Source organism: Arachis duranensis, chromosome 2, assembly GCF_000817695.3.
Source record: "Arachis duranensis cultivar V14167 chromosome 2, aradu.V14167.gnm2.J7QH, whole genome shotgun sequence".
Lineage (NCBI taxonomy): Eukaryota > Viridiplantae > Streptophyta > Magnoliopsida > Fabales > Fabaceae > Arachis > Arachis duranensis.
Genome location: NC_029773.3, coordinates 67,362,616 through 67,372,235, shown reverse-complemented (window position 1 = coordinate 67,372,235; position 9,620 = coordinate 67,362,616). Strand labels below are relative to the sequence as shown.

At 28.6% G+C, this 9,620-nt stretch overlaps 1 protein-coding gene across 3 annotated transcripts in view; it reads left to right on the top strand.

Moving 5' to 3' along the window:
• The first annotated feature begins 4,331 nt into the window (after window positions 1-4,331).
• LOC107474733 (bZIP transcription factor TGA10) overlaps window positions 4,332-9,620 on the top strand; it is a 10,957-nt gene continuing 5,668 nt past the window's right edge. For 2 of the 3 annotated variants that reach the window (XM_016094376.3, XM_016094378.3), the window contains exons 1-9: window positions 4,332-4,726; window positions 4,836-4,936; window positions 5,533-5,627; window positions 5,964-6,086; window positions 6,271-6,339; window positions 6,453-6,512; window positions 7,398-7,475; window positions 7,620-7,695; window positions 8,620-8,891. In XM_016094376.3, coding sequence (XP_015949862.1) covers window positions 4,476-4,726; window positions 4,836-4,936; window positions 5,533-5,627; window positions 5,964-6,086; window positions 6,271-6,339; window positions 6,453-6,512; window positions 7,398-7,475; window positions 7,620-7,695; window positions 8,620-8,891 — 1,125 coding nt within the window. In that variant the 5' untranslated portion in view covers window positions 4,332-4,475. The remainder of the gene's footprint in view (window positions 4,727-4,835; window positions 4,937-5,532; window positions 5,628-5,963; window positions 6,087-6,270; window positions 6,340-6,452; window positions 6,513-7,397; window positions 7,476-7,619; window positions 7,696-8,619; window positions 8,892-9,620) is intronic. The other variant, XM_016094377.3, reaches the window with a different exon arrangement.

Below are 9,620 nucleotides of genomic sequence, written 5' to 3'. Positions count from 1 at the left end.
CTATTTATACTAGACTAGCTACTAGGGTTTACATGAGTAGGTAATTGATGCATAAATCCACTTCCGGGGCTCACTTGGTGTATGTTTGGGCTGAGCTTGATCAATCCACGAGCTGAGGCTTCTCTTGGAGTTGAACTCCGAGTTATGACGTGTTTTGGGCGTTCAACTCCGGATCATGACGTTTTTCTGGCGTTTAACTCCAGACAGCAGCATGAACTTGGCGTTCAACGCCAAGTTACGTCGTCAATCTCCGAATAAAGTATGGACTATTATATATTGCTGGAAAGCCCTGGATGTCTACTTTCCAACGCCGTTGAGAACGCGCCAATTGGAGTTCTGTAGCTCCAGAAAATCCATTTCGAGTGCAGGGAGGTCAGATTCCAACAGCATCAGCAGTCCTTTTGTCAGCCTTCTTCAGAGTTTTGCTCAAATCCCTCAATTTCAGCCAGAATTTACCTGAAATCACAGAAAAACACACAAACTCATAGTAAAGTCCAGAAATGTGAATTTAACATAAAAACTAATGAAAACATCCCTAAAAGTAGCTCAAACTTACTGAAAACCATATAAAAACAATGCCAAAAAGCGTATAAATTATCCGCTCATCACATTTATATTTCCTTCCTGAAATTATTACATGGTTGAAAACTGCTTTCTAGAGACTTTTTAATTATGCATTTTAGTTCTCCTTTATCCCATTCGATGACGTGATCTGTGTGTTAAGTGTTTCAGGCTTTATAGGGCATAGATGAGTTGGAGATTAGGAAGGAAGCTAGCAAAAATGGAAGGAACACAAGAAATTGAGGAGGTAGTCAGCGAGAAGCGACGCGGCCGCATGGCTTACGCGACCGCGCGGATTGGAAAAGCACAAGTGACGCGGAGGCGTGGACGACGCGAACGCGTGGCATGGAAAAACGCGAACGACGCGTCCGCATGGACGACGCGATCGCGTGACGTGCGCGATCTGCAGAATCTGCAGATTCCGCTGGGGGCGATTTTGGGCCCTATTTTGACTCAGTTCTTGGCCCAGAACAGCAGACTAGAACCAGAGAACATGCAGAAACCAGAGACAACATTCATTCTACACAGTTTTAGTTTTTAGATCTAGTTTTTCTTTATACTTCTCCTCTAGGTTTTTTTCTCTACACATTGATAGTTTTTAGGATTTGATTTTTCTACCACTTTTTGCATTAGGATATTGAGTAGAGTTATTACCTCATCAAGACTTCGTCATTATAGTTCGTTTTCTTTACTTGGCTTTACTCTTCGATGTCCTTTGTTTTGTTAATTTTACCATTGGAATATTATTAGGATTTATTTAATACAAGGATTACTTTTATTTTTATTTAATTATTTTGATTTTATTTACAATGTCTTTCTTTAATTCCTTTTCATATGTTATGAATTTTACATTCACAATGAGCGAGTAGTTCCCCAAACTTGATGGGGAGTTGATTGAAAGGAACCAATTGAGTTGGAAAGCTTGAAAGAAAGATTGTAATTGGGTTATTGTTGCCATTTAGTCACTAACATCAATCCCTTTTAATTAAGTGGATTGCAACTTGTGAATAGGCATAGCATCCCAACTTGTTTAACTTTCCCTTACCTAGTAAGAGATAACTAAACAGGATAACCTTTAATTATCAATTAATCCAGAGAGTAATCCAACAACAGCGAGACTTCCAACTAATCAACTCCCAATCAAGGCTTTTATTTACATTATTCAAATTCTCCAATTTTATTTCCTGTTTACTCAACTCAAACCTTTTTTAAAATATTTGATTAATAAAATAGCACACTTTTCTGCAACTCGTTGGGAGACGACCTGGGATTCATACTCCCAGTATTTTAAAATTTAAATTTCTGTGACACCTTTCTAAATTGATAAGTGGATTTCTGGTGAGTTAAGAACTATACTTGCAACGTACACATTTTAATAATTTTTAATTCACCAATTTCTGCCACATCACTAACTTTAAAGAAAGATAGAAAGAAAGAAGAAGAAGCCCAACGGAAGAAGAAGAAGAAAAAGGAGGTATCGTTTACAAGATTTGGGAGGGATAAAAAATGTTAGGGTTAAATAGAGAGGGAGGAACTAAATTGGGTCCAATTTCACAATTTTGTTAATTAAATTAATCATTACACATTAATATAGCGTGATACATGATAACCACGTCAACACTGAAACAGCTGAGTCATCACAGAAAAAATGCTCATTATCCAAAGATTATTATGATATCCAAAGCTCAATCTGAAGGACCATTATAATAAAATTAAAATTTCGAAGACTAAATTGAATAATTTCATAAATATTATAGACTATTATAAAAAATTACTCAAAATATTTATGACTTTGGTACTTTGGTATCAATAATTTAAGAAAATTTGTTTTTTAGTCTTATATACAAAAGTATAGAGAACTTTTTTTTCAATATTATATAACTAAATATGCTCTTACCTTCTTAAAAAGAGAAGCAAATAGTGCATTATATTAAATTTCACGATATATAGACAACAAACTCTAAATCTTAATACTTATCAAAATCATGGGTTTACCAAACATTTTTATTTTTGATATTTCACCAAAACACAATAAGAGCGGAACCCAATATGAGGGCAACACAAGAAACCTAAGTCTTGTTTCCCATTATTACTCTCTACTCTTCAATGCAAAAGTGGTTTTTCAAATTAAAGTCATTTTTCTCTTCTCTCTTCTTCAATTCTATGGTTGTTTTTTTCCTTAACGGAGAAAGAGAAAGAAATTAAATCAAATACAGAGAATTAATGAGAAGAGCAGAGGATATCTTCATTGAACCGCTTTATCCATATCAAAAAGAACCAAAAAAACAAAAGAAAAAGAAAAAAAAGGTCTTAGTTAGGACTTAGAAAAAAAAAGTCATATATAAGGCACAACAATGATGAGAGAGAAAGTAGAAGGAGGAGAGAATAAGAGATATAAATATATTAAACAAACAGCATAAATTATTAAAATAGTATTTAAAAATTTATATTATTAATAAATATAATTTTAAATAGGATGAAGATCTTCTAGAATAAAAATACAGTGAAATTACAAAATGAGAAGTTAATTATGTTTAAATTAAAATGATGAGACTCACATATAGAAATTACAAATTTAATGATAATTAATTTTTTATTTTATCATTTTACTAATTTTTTTCATTTTAGAAGATCTAACTTATTTTAAATGATATGAATAATAAATAAGTTTAAATTTTTTTTTAAAATGACTATATATTTTTATATTAAATTATTTTTAAATTTAATTATTTTATTATTCTTTATAATTTTATCAAATTTTTTATTATATATTTATAGTTTAAAAATGTATCATTAAGTTTCTATATTATTAAAATAAAACTTTTAATTAGATATATTTTTAATTGTTTTTTTTTAAAATATAATTTTATTTTGAAATATTTGTTTTTATGTTTGATGTAAAATAAATTATAAAATATTTCAAAAAATAAATATTTTAGAATTACTGCATGTTTTTTTCTCGAAAAATAAAAAATAATGTAAATCTAATTATAAATTTTTGTCTAATATAAATGTCTAATTTTAATATTTTAAATTGTAAATACCTAATTAAAATTTTGGTAAAACTATAAGAACTAATAGAATAATTAATAAAAAACTACTAAAATAGTATCCGAAAGTTCACATCGCTGATAAAAATAATTCCAAAAGATTCTAACAACAATAAATCTCCGAAAAGCTAAAAAAAATGCGATAAAAAATTATATATTAAATATATATTTTAAAAAAAAGATTTTAGAGATCATATTTTAATAAAATTATTTGTAAACATTATTAAAAAATAAAATCTTTTTATTTTTAAAATTTGATAATTTTATGTAAAGTGAATTTTTTTAAATTTTTTATTGTGAATGACTATATTCTTTTGAAAAATAAAAACTTTTAGAGATCAAATTTTAGTCTGAATTTTTTATATATTTTTTAAATATTTATTCAAATATTGTCACAAAAATTCAGATCAAATGGATAAATTATTTGTTAAATAAAAAAAAATTTTATCACTTATAAAAAGTATAATATTTATTTATTAAAAACTGTTTTATCAATAATATGTTAGGTACATTTTTGTCGGTATTTAAATTTTTCGAATACTAAATTAATAACTAGTACAATAATTAAACTTTATTTTATCATATTTTTAAACTTTTAAAATCTATTATTAATTTTTAAAATTATTTTTGTCAGTAATATAAATTTTTGACTTGATTGTTTTATATTAAAAAAGGCATTTGTCATTTTGTAATTTTCTTTCTCCCCTCCTTTGCATTCAATTCCATTTTCTCTCCTTCATAACCGACTCTCTCTCTCCCCTCTCTTCTCTCATCTTTCTTTCTTTTCTCTCGTTGCGTGTGGAGAGAGGAAATATGATTTTAAGTGCAACAAACAGCACAAGATAGAAGGCGGTTTCACCATTAATGGGATTCTCTATAGCTATTCAAGAACAAACACCACAAGAGGATCAAGAAGCAAAGCCTTTCATGGCTTCAAATAGTGGTAGTTTTAAGAGCATCAACTCAAGTACTACACCTACTCAACTTGAACCACTCCATCTTCATCATAATCATCATCATCATCATCATAATCAAATACAAGAGCAACAACAACACCAAATTTCCTTCGGAATGATGCCATCTTCTTCTTCTTCATCTATCCCAGGAAACTATCTGTGAGTATTAGTAGTAGTCAGCAGTTAGTTTCACTCATCATCGTTCATGATCATACACTTTTAGTTTTTTTATTTATTTGTTGATAATAATAATGAATTTATAATACAGAAACAGAGATTCCGGAGCTTATGATTTGGGTGAACTGGATCAAGCCTTTTTCATGTATCTTGATGGCCAACCTGACCCCTCCACTCTTCAAGACCAAAGACGTGAGCTTCTAGAATTTTCTTTTTCTTTCAAAAACAGCTGGTTTTTACTTCTAACAATTTGGTTGAAATTTTGATCTCATTCCACGGCGACTTAGATATTGTTTACTATCAAAATCGTTAACCTTTTTCTTATTTTCTGGCTTGTAAATACGTAGATGGATGTGAGAATATCTATATTCGGTTTTACGGGAGAATCTGAGAGGGGATATGGGTTGTTTATGGTTTGTTTTTGTTACAATAAAAACATGATCAGTAGAAGATACACACATATCATATCTGCCGTATTAGTACCTTCTTTGACCAGATCCCTCATGAAGAAGAATAAAACAAAAATAAAAATAAAAATTAAAGGTCCTTTTTTGCAATATGAATTTTACACACCTGCTCCCCTTGGCCTCACACCTCTCTTGCTTAGCTTCTTGCTTTGTGTCCTTTATCTCTCCATTAACTTTTAACATTATTATTAATAACATAAATATTAAGTACTATCAAGACATTTTAGTATAGTAAGTTGCTATTGTTAAAGTTAAATTTGATATATATTATAATTGATCATGCTGAACTCCTTATAATATATATTATTACATACGTCTCAGCAGAGAACTCATCATCTTCAGGAATGAGGCCACCAACTCTCAACATTTTCCCCTCTCAGCCTATGCACGTAGACCCCCCGCCATCCAATTCCAAGGTATAAAATATTCATATACTTATTAATTACTTCGCTTTAAAATATTTGTTTCAAAATGTTAAAAATACATTTTTTTTTGAAATAAACCGTCTTTTGTATTTAATATCAAGACAGCATTAATCAATTTTTTTAAAATTCGTTAATTATATAGATGATTTTAAAAATGTACAATATTTAAATATTTATTTTTTGAGAGAACTACTAATTAGCAATAATTAATTAATTGTATATATATGATTCCATTTGCTAGAAAGCAGGTAAAAAGGTAATAGTAAATTAATGTAATTATGAACATTTAATTAATAAAGTGTATTTGTTTGTATTTGGAAAACACAGGCTACAACGGAATTGGTTTCTGCCCAAACCAATGGTTCCAAGAGACCATCAGAGCCGTCCATGGAATCAACCAACCCGCGAAATAATGCCGCTTCTGCTCCTGAACCACCCAAACCTATAAAGGTACTTTAATTTTAATTATTTGTTTTTATATACTTTATAGTTTATCTAAGCTCAATTATAATCTATGATTTTTCAATTAGTTAGAACAAGAAGCGGAGTTGGTAGTAGCATATTTGAAACCTGTTATTTTATTATGTATTTCACTTATTAATATTGTGGTGAATGTGCACGTGTCATGGTATAGCGAGAGAACAACCGCAAGGGCACAACTTCAAGTTCTGAACAAGAGGGACCAAAAACACCAGATCCTAAGGTTAACCATAAACTATTATTTTATTTATTTTCTCTTATCACTTCTGATGCTTTTTCTTCTAAATTTGAGTGAGAATTAATGGAGAGTATTTGCTTTTGAAACGTTATGCACAGACACTAAGAAGACTTGCCCAGAATAGAGAGGCAGCAAGGAAAAGCAGGCTGAGGAAAAAGGTGCAGTGAATTCCCTTTGATGATAGTTTTTATCTCAATTCTCAATTTCTATTGTTTTGCACATTTCTGGAAACATTTCTCAAACCGCACTCTATCTTATGAGAAACCTTTCACAAGTACTATGATCTCATTCTTTCATTTTACATATTTTTAAATGTTATAATTATTAAAAATATAGTTATTCATATAAACTTTTAATAGAAATAATTTTATAATATTATCTCGAATTTTTTATGATTAAAAATTTGAAATTCAATCCTTATTATTCCAAATAAATAATAAATAAATAAACCAACATTAAGATTATTTCTAAAGATAAGTTAAATATAATTTTAAAAAACATACCAACTAAACTTCTCCTATGTTTATTTGAAATATTTGCATACTATACTGAAATATTTTATGAATGTATGCTCCAAGAACAATTATATTGTTATTATTATTCATTCTCAATATATACTATTTTATGCAAACTTCACTGCTAATAAATTATCAATTATATCTCATATTCTTTTCTTCTCTTTCTTCATTAACTAAAGCTAGCTTATTTAGTAATATTATCTTTAAATTACTCTTTCTACTTTTAATAAGAATAATTATGTATTTAAATAATGTGAAATAAAAGACCGAGCATTTATCTATCCCAAAAAAAATAGGTATACAAATTTTTTTAATCAAGTGATCAATAACATGAATTTTATTCTTCAATAACACAATTTACTAATTAAAACTTAATTACGTATATACGATTTATAAATACATATTAGAGATATAATCATTAACATACTTTCTCTTATTAATTTAACTTTTTAAAAGAAGGGATATCATAACAAAACAATATAGGAGGGTCGTAAATTTACTAATTTGTTTATTTGTTCTGGTCAGGCGTATGTTCAGCAGCTAGAAACAAGTAGGATTAAGCTGAATCAGTTGGAACAAGAGTTACAGAGAGCCAGAGCTCAAGTAAGGAAGCAACCTCTTATTTATGGAATGGATCCACTTAATTACTTATTCATTGATGTAACACAATATGGGCACGACCACTGCTTTGGTTTAATATCATTTTGTAACGCTTGCATTGCAATTAATGCTTCTTTCTACTTTTAGGGCATTTTCATGGGTGGAAATGCACTTTTGGGAGGAGAACAAGGCCTTCCTCTTCCTATGACTACTATTACCTCAGGTCTCTCTCTTCTTCTTCTTATTATTTATTATTACTATACTTTACTCCTCACAACTCGCATGTACCTTCACACACACCAACCTTTTCGTTCTTTTCATTTTCATCATTTTTTATTTTTTTATTCGTTAGTTAGAAGAAAAACTAATGTCAACTTGATAAAAAAAGAAATTGGGTGTGCATTGTATATTTACCAAGTGTATGTAACGTAGTTTTCAACTTATCATAGACGTTAAAAGAAATTTTCGTGGAAGTTGAAAGATGCCATTTTCGGAATATAAATATTGGATGACAAATTTGAAAAAGGGGATATTTAATTTATATATGATATAAATTATTACTACGATTAATTATTATTATGTGATTGGAATCATCATTATTCCCTTCATTCTAAAATAATCATAAATTATATATGAATATAAATAATTTGAAAAAAGTTATATTTATATATGCACATAAATTATTAATATTATTATTTAATTAGAATCATCGTTATTATTGTTCCCTCTATTCTAAAATAATTAACACTTTGTCTAAATATATACTTTATAAGATAATAATGTAGCTACTGCATATATAGACAGATTGATTTTTTTAAATGAACGTATTTAGTCAAACCAATAATTATATATTTTGAATAAAGAGAGTATACATATACTACACGTATATCATACTATATTATATTAATACTACAACAATAAAAAAAAGTCTAACCTCATCAGTTAAATGACTTTTAATAAATGTTGAATAGAATTCCATGCATGGTTTACTTTATTTTATTTTCAAAGTCAAATACAATTATGTATTATGTCATCAGCACGTGTGTGTTATTACAATTAACTGTGTGAATAGATGGATTGTTATTTGCTAATTAATTATTTCCAATTGTTAATTATTAAAAAATAAATAATTAGTAAATAATTTCAGAGGCAGCAATGTTTGACATGGAATATGGAAGGTGGTTAGAGGAGCACCACCGTCTAGTGTGCGAACTAAGAGCAGCGGTGCAGGAACACCTGCAGGAGAACGAGCTAAGAATGTACGTTGAAAATTGCTTGGGTCATTATGACCAAGTGATGAATCTGAAGAGCATTGTGGCCAAAACAGACGCATTTCATATTGTTTTTGGAATGTGGAAAACACCAGCTGAACGCTGTTTCATGTGGATCGGTGGCTTCAGGCCTTCTGAACTCATTAAGGTACATTTCCTACTTAGGGTTTTAAATAATATTCTTTTTATGTTTACTATATATATTTTTGTTCATATATAATTTTTATATTTATAGCAGATACAATTGCAAATTCAAATGATTTCTAAAAGTACGATATGAATATAATAATAGCCCTATATATATATATACCCAATTAACATTTTGTGCTATATATACTAAATAAACACCAAGATATAAACATATAGAATGGGTAAGAAAGGACTAATTAATAAGACTTTTCATAACTCATTAAGCTCTTGATATTTATTTATTAATCATCTTCATCATCAATCGTCAAAAGTTTAATTTTCATACTATATATGTGAATTTAAAATCCTTTTACATTATAATAATCAGGTATTGTCATATAGATAAAATTTTTATTTTAAATATTTTTTATGAACTTATTAGAGATAGTAGCATCTAATTAAATATAAGTATATGAATTATCTCACAATATACAGGAATTTTTATAAATTTATTACATCATTAACGCATAAGAACTCAAGTACATAGAATTAAAATTTGTCAAGATGTCCTTGGTAGCTAGGCCTATAATTTCTTATTAATTTTTAAGAGAAACATTTTCTCCCTATTTTTCAAATTGAAATTTTTTCTTTTCTCCTATAGTATAAATTCAACGCCGAAAAGGGGGAGGATAACAAGGGAGAGTTATACAATTTTGTATTTAAAAGGAGTTGATAAAATAAATGCATT